This window comes from Watersipora subatra, chromosome 4 (assembly GCF_963576615.1).
Source record: "Watersipora subatra chromosome 4, tzWatSuba1.1, whole genome shotgun sequence".
Classification (NCBI taxonomy): Eukaryota; Metazoa; Bryozoa; class Gymnolaemata; order Cheilostomatida; family Watersiporidae; genus Watersipora; species Watersipora subatra.
In genome coordinates, this window is record NC_088711.1 from 5,298,264 (window position 1) to 5,314,183 (window position 15,920).

At 38.1% G+C, this 15,920-nt stretch overlaps 1 protein-coding gene across 2 annotated transcripts in view; it reads right to left on the reverse strand.

Moving 5' to 3' along the window:
- The window catches only part of LOC137394442 (ubiquitin carboxyl-terminal hydrolase 36-like), a 19,915-nt gene extending 5,061 nt beyond the window's left edge, over positions 1-14,854 (reverse strand). For both annotated transcript variants that reach the window (XR_010978328.1, XM_068081161.1), the window contains exons 1-12: positions 14,704-14,854; positions 12,474-12,738; positions 12,135-12,386; positions 8,588-8,698; positions 7,351-7,456; positions 6,364-6,502; positions 6,087-6,169; positions 4,682-4,853; positions 3,248-3,373; positions 2,929-3,067; positions 1,912-2,483; positions 1,070-1,150 (exon numbers count right to left, since the gene is read on the reverse strand). Coding sequence is in view for 1 of the 2 variants with exons in the window: in XM_068081161.1 (XP_067937262.1) it covers positions 1,070-1,150; positions 1,912-2,483; positions 2,929-3,067; positions 3,248-3,373; positions 4,682-4,853; positions 6,087-6,169; positions 6,364-6,502; positions 7,351-7,456; positions 8,588-8,698; positions 12,135-12,386; positions 12,474-12,720 (2,028 nt within the window). In the remaining variant the exon portion in view is untranslated. The remainder of the gene's footprint in view (positions 1-1,069; positions 1,151-1,911; positions 2,484-2,928; positions 3,068-3,247; positions 3,374-4,681; positions 4,854-6,086; positions 6,170-6,363; positions 6,503-7,350; positions 7,457-8,587; positions 8,699-12,134; positions 12,387-12,473; positions 12,739-14,703) is intronic.
- Between the last annotated feature and the right edge of the window lie 1,066 nt (positions 14,855-15,920).

Genomic DNA, 15,920 nt, shown 5'->3' on the forward strand with positions numbered 1-15,920 from the left:
ACATTGTAAAATTTTTGTTCATTTCACTGCTTTTTAGTACTTAATTACAGGTTTATTGTTTTTCAAATGAAAAATGGTAAAAATGTAAACCAATGCTGTTAAAAAGGAACTCTAAAAATAGACATCAACCGCCACACAGACAATGATTGTTATAATAAATGGGCATGATAGAGTAGGCAATTGCAAGAGAGCAGGCAATTGCAAGAGAGTCGACAATTGCAAGAGAGTAGGCAATTGCAAGAGAGTAGGCAATTGCAAGAGAGTAGGCAATTGCAAGAGAGTAGGCAATTGCAAGAGAGTAGGCAACTGCAACTTTTCATAAACAAGTAAACAGGCTTGCATTATAAACAACTATAGAATATACCTGTAGCCAATCATAAGCTGAAGATATTTTAATCATAATTTTGAATTTTATATTGACTTAACTCCATTCTTAACAAAAATGCAAAAAGCACATTTTGCATTTGCCATTTTCCACATGAAAAAAAGATAAATCTAGGACAAAAATCAAGGTCGCAACCACATATCCCAATTACTAGATTGAACATTCCTAGTTTTTCATATTATAACAAAATGAAAAAAGAACTTGGGCTGTTACAGTAACGTTACATGATTAAACAATTATCACTATTAACACTTTTTCCCAGTCTTAATGCAAGCAGTGAAACCAAAAAGAAAGAAGTATTTGTCTATGACAGGGTACTTAACCGATCCTTCGTGTCAAACGCCACAATTAAACTTGTCATTATTATTCTCTGACCCTCAACATTATTCTTAAATTTATCCCTAAAAATATTCTTAAACCTTCGACGTGATGGCTAATCGCAGGCACCGTTCCTAGCAGTTCTTAGCCTTTTTTTCTACCCTCTGAATGCACTCAATTCTGTCTAATATCAGAAACAATAGCACCAAACCAGACATTACATATGAAGGCATATGCAACATTTTAGGTATACTCCACCAGAAAGTCCTATTGCGCAGGAAAGAGCGCTTTATTAGATCTGGTACAGCATTCTAGCATCTGACATGAGAGAGGTCAGCACACTAGACTTGCTTTATCACAACTTACCTGCCAATTTGAACCAGCCATCCTTGTAGTTGGACTCACCACAGGATTCCTGGGTGGGGACATGAGCTTCGTCAGTGGAACCTAAAATAACATTCAACAAATAATTATTTTAATAAAATACCACTAAGGAACTGAGAGGATAGAGGATCGAACATATATTAGCCCTTCTCGATAATCCCAGCCATAACTGGCCTTACCAGTTTAAAGAGAGATGCATTGTCAGAAACGTGCAGTTGTGTAGCAGTCATGTATGAAATATACCAAATCTCAAAGTAATATCATGAAATGTTAACATTGTGGCAAGTACAGAAGCTCCTTCCCTGAGCCAAATGCCTGGAGATGAATATTACCCAATAATTAAGGGCTATTGCGCTTTATCTCTCATATTTCCAAAGAAACATTTTAATGGAACATCTTTAAATATTATGAAAACAGAAAAAGCAGATTTTTCCATCTTCAATTTATTTAGAAATATAAAGCAGTGAGATTTTTCAATGTTTTGACAAAACAAACATTTACGAGCTACATATTATGCAGGTAGCTATTGTAAACATGCATAGTTGGTAGTGATTGAATGCACCATCACACGCACGCACACACCACACACACACTATGACCGGCCAAGGAAAGCATATCTAATTTTTTTGCATAAATATGACAATAAAAGAAAAGGGTGGCTATTTTTAAAATTGTAAAAGCCTGTCGAACATACTTTAAACCTATTGCTGCCGACTACTACAGCAGCGCTTAGGAATTATCACACCGTCAGATGTCCTGTATGTAACCTCTGTATTACCTGGTGTTTATACAAGTGCAACAGTTAGAAATGGCACAAGACTAACCCTGCGTGGACTTGAAGGGTTAGTAGACACAGCTTCCATCTGTTTGAGAGATGTACCAGCAGAGAGCGTTGGTCTCTTCGCTGACCCTTGGGAAGGAGTAGATGATGTCTTTGTTGACCCTTGAGAAGGAGTAGATGTCTTTGTTGACCCTTGAGAAGGAGTAGATGTCTTTGTTGACCCTTGAGAAGGAGTTGATATCTTCACCATATCTTGGGAAGGATTTGATATCTTCGCTGGTCCTTGAGAAGGAGTTGGTATCTTCGCCGGTCCTTGAGAAGGAGTTGGTATCTTCGCCGGTCCGTGGGAAGGAGTTAGTATCTTCGCTGACCCTTGGGAAGGAGTTGGTATTTTCGCCGGTCCTTGGGAAGGAGTTGGTATCTTTGTCGGTCCTTGGGAAGGAGTTGGTATCTTCGCCGGTCCTTGGGAAGAAGTTGGTATCTTCGCTTGTCCTTGAAGAGGGGTGGAGATCAATGAAGGCTGTGAAGAAGTTGACTTAGTCTCAGGAGTTCTTGTGGAGTTGCTCGAGTCTGTGTGTTTGTGGAGGGTTGTGTGAGACTTTGCAGAGGTGTGAACTGAAGATGTAGGAAAACCAGTAATATAAAATAACAGTGAGAAATGATTAACTGATCGCTATGTATCAGTTAACATTTATTAGATGAATGGATAATGAATTTTAGATTCTCATCAAGTAAAATAATTGCTAAGAAATACACCGTTACAAATTCATTGATGAAGGCTCCATGCACACAAAAGTTCAGCTAGTCGAGGCGCGGAGCCCAGTTGGCAGAAAGTGAGCAGGGTGTGGCTCATATTATTGGTTTTTTCAATGAAGGATGTTTCCCTGAGAGTCGTACGATTCTACAGACTTATCCATGATTTAATCTCTATGCTGATCTCAAAATAAAAGCTGAACTAAAGCATTTGCAAAATCCAAAGTAAACGGTTGGAATTTCTTTCATCAAAACAGCATTCCTCAGGGTTAACTGAAGAGCTATAGATAGCAATGGCAATACAAACCTTTATTAGCATTAATCTTTTGCTGACCTGTCAGCCGTTGAGTGTTGCTAACGTTAGTTGTCTGATCCGAAGGCAGCTGACTGTAAAATAGGATGTATGCCTCCGAACTTAGCACACTCTTTACACCTGTCTGAGAGACCTACGAGTAAATTAAGAAGCAAGAAATGTTGAAGACAAGGTTTTTTTTAAAAGTATGCAGAGTTCTGAATAACAAAATAAACATCAGCATTAAAAGCTGGCAAGGCTTATTGTCGCACAACAGATAGGACTAGATGTAATAAGGGTGAAGAGGCTGATGTTGATATAAAGTGATGCTTACGTGGGAGTCATTCATGCAGTACCATGTCTGGTTGGGTGCCTTGATGTAACAGTAGTAATGTCCAGAGTTACAGCTGAAGCCCGAGTGAACAAGGACTGCATACAACTGGTAGTTAACAGGATTGCCCTAGAAGAAAGAGACAATGTAGGGTCGCATAAGTAACTTACTGGCGTCGTTTCAAATATTTTTTCAACAAAAAGGAGGAGACAATTACTAAATGTAGCAAAATTGCTATACGATACAAATATATTTAAATAACTAATCAAGGGCATAACATTACTTTCAGCCATTGTTTGGACAGCCATACGACTGCAATAGGCAGCAAAGTCGAAGTGGCGCCATATAAATTTACTAGCAAGCACAGATTTCCATACTTATGCAATTTGTAATCTAAAAACGAGCAAGCTGTCAAAAATGAGATGGGATAGAGACATATTTATTCAAGTTGTCAGCTGTGAACAATAAGATATCCAGCTTGATTTTCTTTTACTTGAGCATGTGTAAAATGACTCATCGGAAATGGATTGTTGTAAGTAGTGAACTACTCGTTGATACAATGTTAGTATAGATTTGTTAGAACAGAATAGTGACTGTCGGCGCTTCGATAGCTCATAATTAAAAAGTTTGTTTTAATTATGAGCTACCGAATCAGTAGCGAAAGCTAATTATTATTAACTAATAATTAATTAGTTAGTTCACTATTTGTACGAAATCAACTTTCAAATAAATCAAAAAAAATACAGCCATCATACTAACAAAAAATTATTTTTCAAATTTACATTTTCAAGAATTGAATCCTGTTTGTAAAATATTTAAACGGGGAATGATATGCCAATATTGATTATAGCCATAGAGTGAAAAGTAAAATGTCATGACCATACACTACTATATAGCCTGAGTGTTTTAAAAATAGATACACAGCGTGATACGATGAAAAATCTCAGGTTTTACACAAAAATACCAGTGTTTTTTTATTTCTGGAAAACTATAGAAGTTTTATGACATTTGAAACTAACACCAATTAGGAAACTTGGTAATATGAAAAAATTAAATTAAAATCATTAACACACTTGAAACATCAAAAGCAGACTACATTTCGAGTTAGCATAATGACCCTCATTCTTTTGGCGAATATCATTTATATGTTATTTTCTCTACTTGTAAAATTGCACAGTTTACTTCATGCGAAGAGATAACCCTTATGTGGTACCATCATGCACAGATACGATGAGACTTTTAAATATATTTTGTGTCACCATAAGTGTGTCATCATAGAAGTATACATTGATGAGTTGTTCTCCCAACTGTCTGGTACTAAAAAGCCTCAACCGAGAGAACAACCCTTCCATGGTAGTCCAACAGATGAAAAGCATTTTAATAAGGTTGGGATTTGAAAATAACAAATACTATAATATCAATGTAAGAATGATGTACCTCCCTGTGGGACATATATGGTCGTAAATTCAGTGTGGACGAGAAATCAATATGACGACTGACTTTGCCACCCATAAGCCGATGGTAGTCGAATCTTTTCAGGTGCAAGGTAAGCACTTTAGGTGCTCTGTGTATCGTAAACTGTTTCAACGCTCTAACCTTTTTTTGGCACCTGCAGCAGGCAGCGAGTGCCTTATAAACATGGTGAAGAATATGTCAACAAAAGGAACAATCACAACCAAGAGATCTGCTTGATACACTTCTAAGATGAGACAGTAACAAAAATATCTACACGAGAGTGGACAACTCCTAAACCCCGAGTCGAGTACAATGGTCATTAACTTTTTCACTACCATGATGCAGCTTTAGCAGGCTTCAAACAAATTGTTTCTGATTAGTGAGTAGTTAATTTATGTTTCTTATCATATCTGTACATAAATGAAATGAAGGGACACAATTATCTGCATCAGAGTCGTATAGTTTCACAAAAGTCCCACGGCCAACGGACGCGTATATGGGAGCTCGTTCGTTTCCAAACAAACAGGCCACACCTACTATTTTTATATAGGTTATAATGGAGAGGTCGCAACATTAACCAACAAAAATTACTCCCATTGGCAGTCGCTTTAAAATTGATTATTGTATTATACACCATTTGAAAGAGGACTAAAATTCCCTACAAGAAACTACAAATAATTTTTCTGTAAAAAAGTAAAGTAAATGCAAAGAAGTGAGATGTTTAGAGTGAGGTAAGAAAATTCCATTAGAGAACAGTATGTCGATAGGGTTTGCTTGGAAACAAACGCTTTTGTTTCCGGTTTTTGACACGGGACTATGTGAAGCTATATGGCTCTGATCTGCATGTGTTGAGCCTATAAAGATATGTTTACAGCCCATCCAGAGTGTAGATTCGCTCTGCAAAAACTTCTTTTTGATCGCGATATCTTCTTAGCAATGACCAGTCGTATCAGACGCGTTACAGCTACAAATTTTAGATATATAGACACTGGGTGATTTTTATTGAACAATGCTATTACTGACTGAGAATAGTTATTTTTATCAGTAGTAATATGCCATAAACTAATAATATTAATAAATCCTCCAACTCAGACATGATCATGGTTTTTCAAAAATGTGTTCATTCTCATTTTGCAACGCGTTTGCGGTGTTTTTCCTGGCATCAGCTGATGTAATATTTTATGCTGATTAATTTGGTATCAAAAGATTTTTATAGACTGGATGGTTCAAAAGTTATGACGATGTATAATATTGCTAAATATTAGGTTTTACTGAATACGTAATTACGTTACGATGAAGAAATTAACTTGGTAGAAAGAGTTACAGGAGTATGATGAGTAGAGGAACAATGATACTTAACAATTATACAGAAACAATGATAACCAACCTTGAGCATCTGTAGGCATTGTCCACGTCCAATATCTCTGGCTGCACAAACTTTTGCAGTCCACGCTCCACACTGTTGACACCCTACAAACAGATATGGATGTATGTGAGAGGACTCACGCAAACCCTTCACTGGCTGTCTCCAAATTTTACAAGCTGCAAAGCTTTAGATGTTAGATTTGTACTGAAGAGAAATCCCAGAACCCTATAGGGCTATGAGAGTAGTCCGAAGTTGTTGTCAATTACTCATAGCAGTTGGTTTTCGACAGTCAACTGACCTTGATATCGAGACTGACATCGAGTACAGGGTCATATGTCCTAGAGGTTGTCTTGCACTGCATGCATTTCACCTGACTCCGCAAGTAGCCCCCAAATACTTGGTGAACAAATGTCGTCTCTTTGCTCAGTTTCTCCAAGCTATAACCATAGACTAGACTGTTCGAAGTTGATCATAACAGTGTTTGTACCAAAGAGGTTTTCTTATGGATAGACCTTAGCTGGGTTAGGCCTTTAGGTCGACTGGATGGAATGGATAGACCTTAGCTGGTTTAGGCCATTAGGTCGACTGGATGGAATGGATAGACCTTGGCTGGGTTAGGCCATTAAGTCGACTGGATGGAATGGATAGATCTTAGCGGGGTTAGGCTCTTAGGTCGACTGGATGGAAAGGATAGACCTTAGCTGGGTTAGGCCCTTAGGTCGGCTGGATGGAATGGATAGACCTTAGCTGGGTTAGGCCATTAAGTCGACTGGATGGAATGGATAGACCTTAGCTGGGTTAGGCCCTTAGGTCGACTGGATGGAATGGATAGACCTTAGCTGGATTAGGCCCTTAGGTCGACTGGATGGAATGGATAGACCTTAACTGGTTTAGGCCATTAGGTCGACTGGATGGAATTGGTAGACCTTAGCCGGGTTAAGCCATTAGGTCGACTGGATGGAATGGATAGACCTTAGCTGGGTTAGGCCCTTAGGTCGACTAGATGGGAGGATTCAGTTTCTAACATATAATTTAGTTTTGTAAATGGTATTAAATAATGTAGTTTTAACGCTATATGCAACTTCCTGAAGTATTTATCATTAGGTTTATGAGCTTAGGAATGAATTGAACAAAAAAGACCGTACTTTTACAATTTGTTCAATTTTCAACAGTTTCAACACAAGAAGCAAACCTCAGAATATCTAGTTTTGACTGTATTAGATAAGGCATTTGAGTACAGGAAATGAATGCCTAATTTAAAACAAGTGCAAGACACTAGGATCACCTGGGATTCTGGCCGGTCAGGCATGATTTCTGCATGGCATCCACAATGTATCTCAGAAACTCATGCGCATCCTCCTGTCTGCCCCAGCGCAAGTGCTTTGCTATCACTGTAACAAGACACAACATTAATATCCTAAAAACTCAACAATTAGGCATGCCTATTGGGTTAACAAGAAAAGTCCAAGTCAAACGAGGTATACATAAGCCCGGAAATGTTGCATTAAAGTTTATATGCAGGTAGAAGTCAATCAATAGATTTCAGCATACAAGTCGACCCTGCGTACAAGTGGAGGTCTAAGCTTTGGTTTAAAAATCCTGGTTTTGACATGTACCTGTCGTATAAGGCGACCCTTTCTCTGGCTTAAATCGCTTGATTGCTAAAAGTTCAGTCGGCATCAGAGGTGAGCGATGCATAACTGAAAAAATGGCATCCAAAAACGCCGCCAGCAATGATGTCCATGTTTTTTTGGTGTCGCCGGCAATACAACCATTGACAAAAGATCGAGAGAATGCAGTTCTGGTGAAAAGCATAGGGCACGAAAAACGGCACTTCAACATCGTATTGGCCCGCCTGGACAATAGAACAAAACTGCCATCCCTGACAATACGCATTTTAGAGAAAAGCAGTCCTGCGAGACCGACTTCTGGCAAGAATCATGTACAAGAAGAAGGACGGATAGATGAGAGTGGATGTGTCAAACAAATTACCCAAGTATGGGATTGTAGGTAGATACTACGAAGCATTAAATTTGAAAAACACGTTATTTCAGAAGAGAATCCTAGTGACGACAATTTGAATGGTGAAGAATAGAATTTTGTGTTTGATCCATCTCATGTTGACTAGGATTACTAGTGTTGTACTATTTTATAAAGAAATCCCTTTATGTCACACCATGTAATTTTGATTTGTGGTGGTTTTTAAAAGTTGAATTTTATTAGAATTTGTGTAATAAAAAAAACATGAGAGCTGTAAAAATCGAGGATGAATTTTTGAGCTTGTAATTTTGTGTCAAATCTTTGACTTATACGCCGAAATTTACGGTTATAGGTATTTCATCATATGATAAGAGATTCGTAAAAACCTGAAAAAACACAAAAATGCAAGATATAAAATACTATGTAAACCAAATTGGAAAGTGCGGGTCACTCATGAGAGAGCCTACTAAGAAAGAATGTTGCTATCAGCCTACTGTGAGACAGTATCACTATTAGCTTCCTAAGATAGGTATTTGACTTACATTTGAGTTTCTGTAGGACATTGAGAGGTTTCAGCACTCCACCATGCTGCACCAAGCACTTGCTCAACAGGTGCTCCAACTCACACAGCATGCAGAACCCATTACAGCGACCTGGAAAAGATTAACTCAAGTGGTTAACAATACAAGCTGCACGTACCAAGCAAGGTCACCCAATATCTACAACCTGCAAATATTGACACGTAGCACTGATTAGTAAATACCATCCTGTTTGCTAAAATATGAGAACAACACTTTTCAAGTTGAAAAATGACAATCATTTATTTACATTAGGATAGAAACAAATAGGCGTTTGCCAATATTTAGCAAATAATGAATCCGTTATTTTGATTTCTGCTAAGAGAAATATTACAAATAGATGTTTCCCATGCGATGAGACATGCAAGAGGTGGTGACTTTTGAAGTGTTTCAAAATGCTGCAACATCAACATAACATGTTTTGCAACCATTACAAATGCACACGATATATATATATATATATGAGACTCTTTAGTAATATGCAATGGAAGTAGTCGGCATTATAAGAGAGTGCTAACATCAGCATTGGACATTCATGCATAATATTTAATAAAAACAAACAAGACTATGTAAATGTTCAATAAGAAGAATCGTGAGTGTTAGGGTGTTAGGGCATCTGTCCATCGAACTATATACAGTCAAACATGGATAACTCGTCCACGGATAGCTCGAACACATGGTTAATTCGAACATTTCCTTTGGTCCGTTCCCACGTAATGATAAATTGCTATAGATAACTCGAACTCAACACTGTTAATTCGAACTGTTTTTTTGCCCAACGGCTACCGAAACGGTTGTTATCGCTTTAGAAAATCACTTTATTCAAAGCCATAGAGGTAAACTTCATCTTTTCGTAATTCATAAGCATCGTTATTACCACCATCGGCAAAATATTTTTGTCAACGACTTTTCTAAAAGTTTGGTGAAATTTGATTTATACTGCGATACGATGAATAGCACGGGTTAGCCGGGTCACGCGCGCAAGGATTTTCGCCACGCACATACAAAACAAAAATCGCATGTTGTTTTGTATGTGCGTGGCGAAATTCCTTGAGTACGTGACCCGGCTAGCCCGTGATGAATAGTTTTCCGACGTTGATTCTGTGTTGAATCAACGTCGGAATGTTGAATGTTTAAAACGTCTTAAAATTGTTGTAATACGTTGTCTGAGCTACAAAAAACTAATCATCGTTTGACCTAAACACAGAACACATGTGTACATTCAATAAGTATCTATTAAAAAAGCGTGAGTGATATAGAATGTACCGTAAAACCTCGTAAAACTTCTAATTGAACTGCCTCGGAGTGTTGCTCTTAACGAATCCCAGGTAAAGTAAGGTAATCTGCATAAACTTCAAGAAAAAACGGCAAAATTGATCGTGGGTAAAACCCCAAAAGAATAAAATGTCTTTTCTTTTGAGCATTTCAACAACCATCAAGTTTTGCCAATGTCAATCTGAAAAACGTCCTGGCGATAACATCACCTCAAACAACAAACCAATCTCAAGTGATAGAAAAATCTCTATACTTTTTCATGAAAACGTTTTAAACTTTACATTAGAAGCATTTAATTTGAAACAAGCCATTTGTGCTTTTGATTTATATTATAGTTTGTATATGCACATGTATTTACTAATAAATAAGTAAATATATGGACTTGTGACAGTGCTCTGATAACTTGAACGCTCTGATAATTCGAACACTTTTGCTCGGTCCCTTGAAGTTCGAGTTATTCATGTTTGACTGTATATAGAAATAGATTATAGTTTTGGGTCTCATAAGCGCTTTTGCAAATACATAGACTTGGCTGGTGCGAAGCCTTCTTTAAAAAAACTAATGGCCACTACAAAACTTGTAATGGCCACTACAAAACTTGTAATGGCCACTACGAAACTTGTAATGGCCACTACAAAACTTGTAATGGCCACTACAAAACTTGTAATGGCCACTACAAAACTTGTAATGGTCACTACGAAACTTGTAATGGCCACTACGAAACTTGTAATGGTCACTACGAAACTTGTAATGGCCACTACGAAAGTTCTAATGGCCACTACGAAACTTGTAATGGCCACTACGAAACTTCTAATGGCCACCACGAAACTTGTAATGGCCACTACGAAACTTCTAATGGCCACTACGAAAGTTCTAATGGCCACTACGAAACTCCTAATGGCCACTACGAAACTTCTAATGGCCACTACGAAACTTGTAATGGCCACTACGAAACTTGTAATGGCCACCACGAAACTTGTAATGGCCACTACGAAACTTGTAATGGCCACTACGAAACTTGTAATGGCCACTACGAAACTTGTAATGGCCACTACGAAACTTGTAATGGCCACCACGAAACTTCTAATGGCCGCTACGAAACTTCTAACGGCCGCTACGAAACTTCTAACGGCCGCTACGAAACTTCTAATGGCCACTACGAAACTCCTAATGGTCACTACGAAACTCCTAATGGCCACTACGAAACTTGTAATGGCCACTACGAAACTCCTAATGGCCACTACGAAACTTGTAATGGTCACTACGAAACTTGTAATGGCCACCACGAAACTTCTAATGGCCGCTACGAAACTTCTAACGGCCGCTACGAAACTTCTAACGGCCGCTACGAAACTTCTAATGGCCACCACGAAACTTCTAATGGCCACCACGAAACTTGTAATGGCCACTACGAAACTTGTAATGGCCACTACGAAACTTGTAATGGCCACCACAAAACTTGTAATGGCCACTACGAAACTTGTAATGGCCACTACGAAACTTGTAATGGCCACTACGAAACTTCTAATGGCCACTACGAAACTTGTAATGGCCACCACGAAACTTCTAATGGCCGCTACGAAACTTCTAACGGCCACCACGAAACTTCTAATGGCCACTACGAAACTTGTAATGGCCACCACGAAACTTGTAATGGCCACTACGAAACTTGTAATGGCCACTACAAAACTTCTAATGGCCGCTACGAAACTTCTAATGGCCACTACGAAACTTCTAATGGCCACTACGAAACTTGTAATGGCCACTACGAAACTTCTAATGGCCACTACGAAACTTTGAAATATAAAAACCTAAATCTAACGAAGCAGTAGCAAAAAATTCAAGTTCTGTCAGACTCCATTGAATTCTTTTATAACAGAAAATCATAGCAGTTTTTTATTTACTGAAACCAAAAAAATCATTTGACAAAAGAAACTTAAAAACTACAAAACTCATTCAAATACTGAAGCTATGTGGACTCATTTCAGTTTCACTGGAAGTCTATTTGTTTTATATTTTATGGGCATCATATAAAGGTTATAACCTTGACACATTTTAGCAACGCTCTGATTGTGCATATATTAAAAATTGACTTTTTAAAACGAGCATGATAAAACACGCAAAATGACCTCCATTTTACGTGTCTAAGTATTTAGACCGAATTTTGACTGTTACCGTGAACAACCTGATTACACCTAAACACTGAGAATGGCAGGAATAATAATTTAGTAATTACATTGGGTTTTGTGCTGGCCAGAGATAAGGTGACTGGCAAGGGGTGCTGTATAACCAAGGCACTGCAAAACGGAGTTGAGAAAGCAGGTATTGCCGAGATTTGTAAACCCTCCACCAACCCTTCTGGGTGCTGACCAGGCCAGTTGGACTTCATCAGGCGAGTACAGAACAATTCTAGGAGTTGGTAATCCATCACTCTTCTGTTTCTTGCTATCTTTTTGTCCAGCACTAGAATTGTCAGTCTTCCCCACATCTACAATGTTATGATTGGTTAAATATTGCACCAGGTACCGAGTAAAACAGAAATAGGTAACTAAACAAATGTTCGGAGTTTTCTCACCGGAACTTTCCCTTTTGAAGTTTTGTGTTAAACAGATATATTTATCCTTGAGGTTCTGCAACATGCTGTTGGCATCCTTTTCTGCTTTGACAAAGGTAATCGTGGCCTTTTCCAGAAGAGCCCTTTTAGCTGATGATGTAACAACACTGCTGACATCTTTTGTACCTGCCACACTTTTCTTGCTCGCTGCCAAAGACTTAGTTAGACTGTCGGCTATGCAGTCTTGTAGTCCGTTTGCAGCAGGCATTGCATCTAGTTTCTTATGCTGCAATGAAACAAAATAGCTTACTATGTAATACTGATAGTCGGTTGCCTTCAGTTCTAGAAGTCATTAATACGAAGCCTTAAACATGAGTGGTTGAAAAGTTTAAAAAAGTTCCTTTGCAGATAGCTTACTATTATTTAAAGGTTGACTTGCAACAAAATTCACATTACAGTTATTTGATATCAAAAGATCCACCATGTCTTACTCTGTTGTGTTGTAGGTGCCAAATATGTGGAAATGTGATTGCAAGCTCTTAAAAGCTCAAAAACGAACAGTTAATCGCAGCCACACGAGACCGCCGTAGTTTGGATTCGCTTTCCAAAACGGCTAAAATGTGACGTAGTTGTGGTAGATGGTTTCTGTTTACACTTTCATGCAACCTTATTCATCGAAATATTTTCACAAATATACTTCACGCATTCAATAAAACTATGTCTACTGTTCTTACGCGTCTGTTTTATCAACATTGTAATGCTGTCACTTTTAGCACTGATATCTTATAACTTACCGTAAAAAATCGTTAAACTTTTTAACCTTAGCTCGAAGGAGTACATATCATTGTCTGATAATCATGACGAGCCTGTTGGTCACCTGTGATAATCGAAAAGTGCTGCAAAAATTATTTGCAAATTATTGGGTCACATGATCAGATTACGACTTGACGATTGAATAATGCCGAAACAAAACTGTAAAGTAGCGAGCATCTATATTTGATACGGGGTCTTCGGTGAAACTCGAAGTGTTTGTCATAAACTAGTACTACAATAAGTTTTATATTGAGCTTTGTATTGGCCTTTGAATTCACGTAAGAACATACGTGACAAGACGATAACCAAATTTCGTGGCTACGTCATCGAAATAAAGAGATTCCAATCTACGGCGGCTTTCGTTTTGGAGCTTTTAAGAGCTTGTAATCACATTTTCACATATTTGGCACTTACAACACAACAGAGTAAGACATGGTGAATCTTTTGATACCAAATAACTGTATATAATGTGAATTTTGTTGCAAGTCATCCTTTAAGTTTTAAAATTAAGTCCAACATTTACCACGACTGTTTCCAAATATGTAATTAGTATTGCTCAAGGACAGCAAGCTGACAGACTTATCTAGAAACAACTGTTGTTACAGCTTTCATAATCATTTCTCCTAATATGTTGCAAAAGCACGTAGTATAATACAGCATTGTATAAAAACACACAGCAGGTTGTCAATAAACATAGCTGTCACAATGTAATGTAGTACTACCTTAAAATAATTTAGACCTACATAGCACATGATTGTCAAGAGCTTAGATCAACAGCTGGTTCAATATTTTTTCCTCGATTTTGCAGCACACTCAATCGTGGTTAGATTGGTCATTAGCCCATCTGTTTTAGATGCTGATGTGAATCCAGCATTTCATTAATTAAGGCCTCATTAATTAGCAATTTGACAGATTTCGTTAGTTTGCTGGACAAATTAAATTCAGCTCTGTAATATAATGAATTGATAATTGTAATGTTTAACAATAAATTACTTTAGTAATAAGGCCTGTCAATGGATTAGCAAGGGAACTTATGTTTGCACAGCAAGAAACGTACTTACTGGAAATTGCATGTGTTATACGTTTGGTAAGTTAGTGCAGTCGATTTTGCCGAACCTGATAGCTATCATCTGATTTTGTAAAGAAACTGTAACAAGCTAATCGTTGACTAGTAATGCACGTGTTTGTGTTGTCAATTACAGTTATGAAAACCATGAGACGCTGGCAGTAATCCTGAAAAAATAACCAACCGTCGTTTAAAGCAAGGCAGACAATAAAAACAATCAGGAGCCCTTAATAATGTAAAAACAATCGTATATATCATTCGTTGTCATAAAAAAGTTACTAATGATGAAGCCTCAATAAGTGCAGCCCTGTTAGTATCAGTATGAACGCTCCGTCTCTCATTTGCTAATTAAGTAATGGTTTTCTTATTTACCGTCAATCATTAATGACAGATTCCAATACTCCATACACCGCTTCTTAGTTCAGCTGTCACGGCACTGAAACAAAACACTGCATTAAGAGACTGCATTAATAAGATGGCACGGTATTGGTTCGTAGAGCAATACCTAGCTCGCCATGCGTATTTGAATAGAACATGGGACACAACTGGACTTCCGTAGCAAGAACAGTATAGGCGTAACCATCGCCAATAGGAGTATTAGACTAGATCGATAATAAAAAAGACAGAAACTGCGACCGCGTCTATACAAACCAAAACGAAGCCAATCAGAGCGCTGGTTAAAACATAGAGTTATCACGAGTCAGAGAACATTATTAGGCATAAATATGTAAAGTTTACGTAGTATATCGACGAAGCAGCTGATTTTCTGCCGCTTTGTAAACATCGACCATGTGGCCCATCATGTGGACCATTGATATAGGTATACCGACGAGCTTTTAGAAGTCCGATACATATACAGTAGGTCTACAGTATAACATTAGCAGTAGATGAATAATCGATGATGCATCGGCAACCAAATGTTTTAATACATAACTTGGAGTTGGACGGTAGTGCAACTAACTTTAGGGTTACATTTAATGTCTACGAACAGCTATAAGAGAGGATGTGCGTAGATAGCAAATAACACATACATCGCTAAACATGATAGCTTGGTACCCAGGCCTGCCAACCCAAAAGTGGGGCAATGCTTGAGATTTGGTTTTGGGGCAATTGATGTATCAATGATAGTATATATAAAATTGTGTAAATTGGGGCAAAAATCTCACGCATTTCTCACGCACTTTCATTTTTTCTTTGGGGTGATTGCGTGAGTCTCACGCCCAATGCGTGAGAGTTGGCAGGTATGCTGGTACCAATATGTCTGACAGGAAACCAGGTTATAGGGATAATACTACATCCTCTTTTTCCAGCTGATCCATATTTGAGTTGGCAGATCTAGTCCTTAAGATTTATGGATGTCCTTCAGACCCGTATGGGATGCGCAGATGTTGGAGATGGAGTGGTGTAGCAGCATAGCCATCAGTATCGGTAATTCTGCCAGGCTCTGCAACAATGATAGCAGGCTGGTTATATCGGTATGGCTGGTTTTCAGTTCACCCATTATAGGACTGGAGTGCAACATTGCCGTAAACTACATCAGTAGTCCCTCGGTCAGGCAAATACAAAGTGTCTGGGGTTTAGCTCGGGTA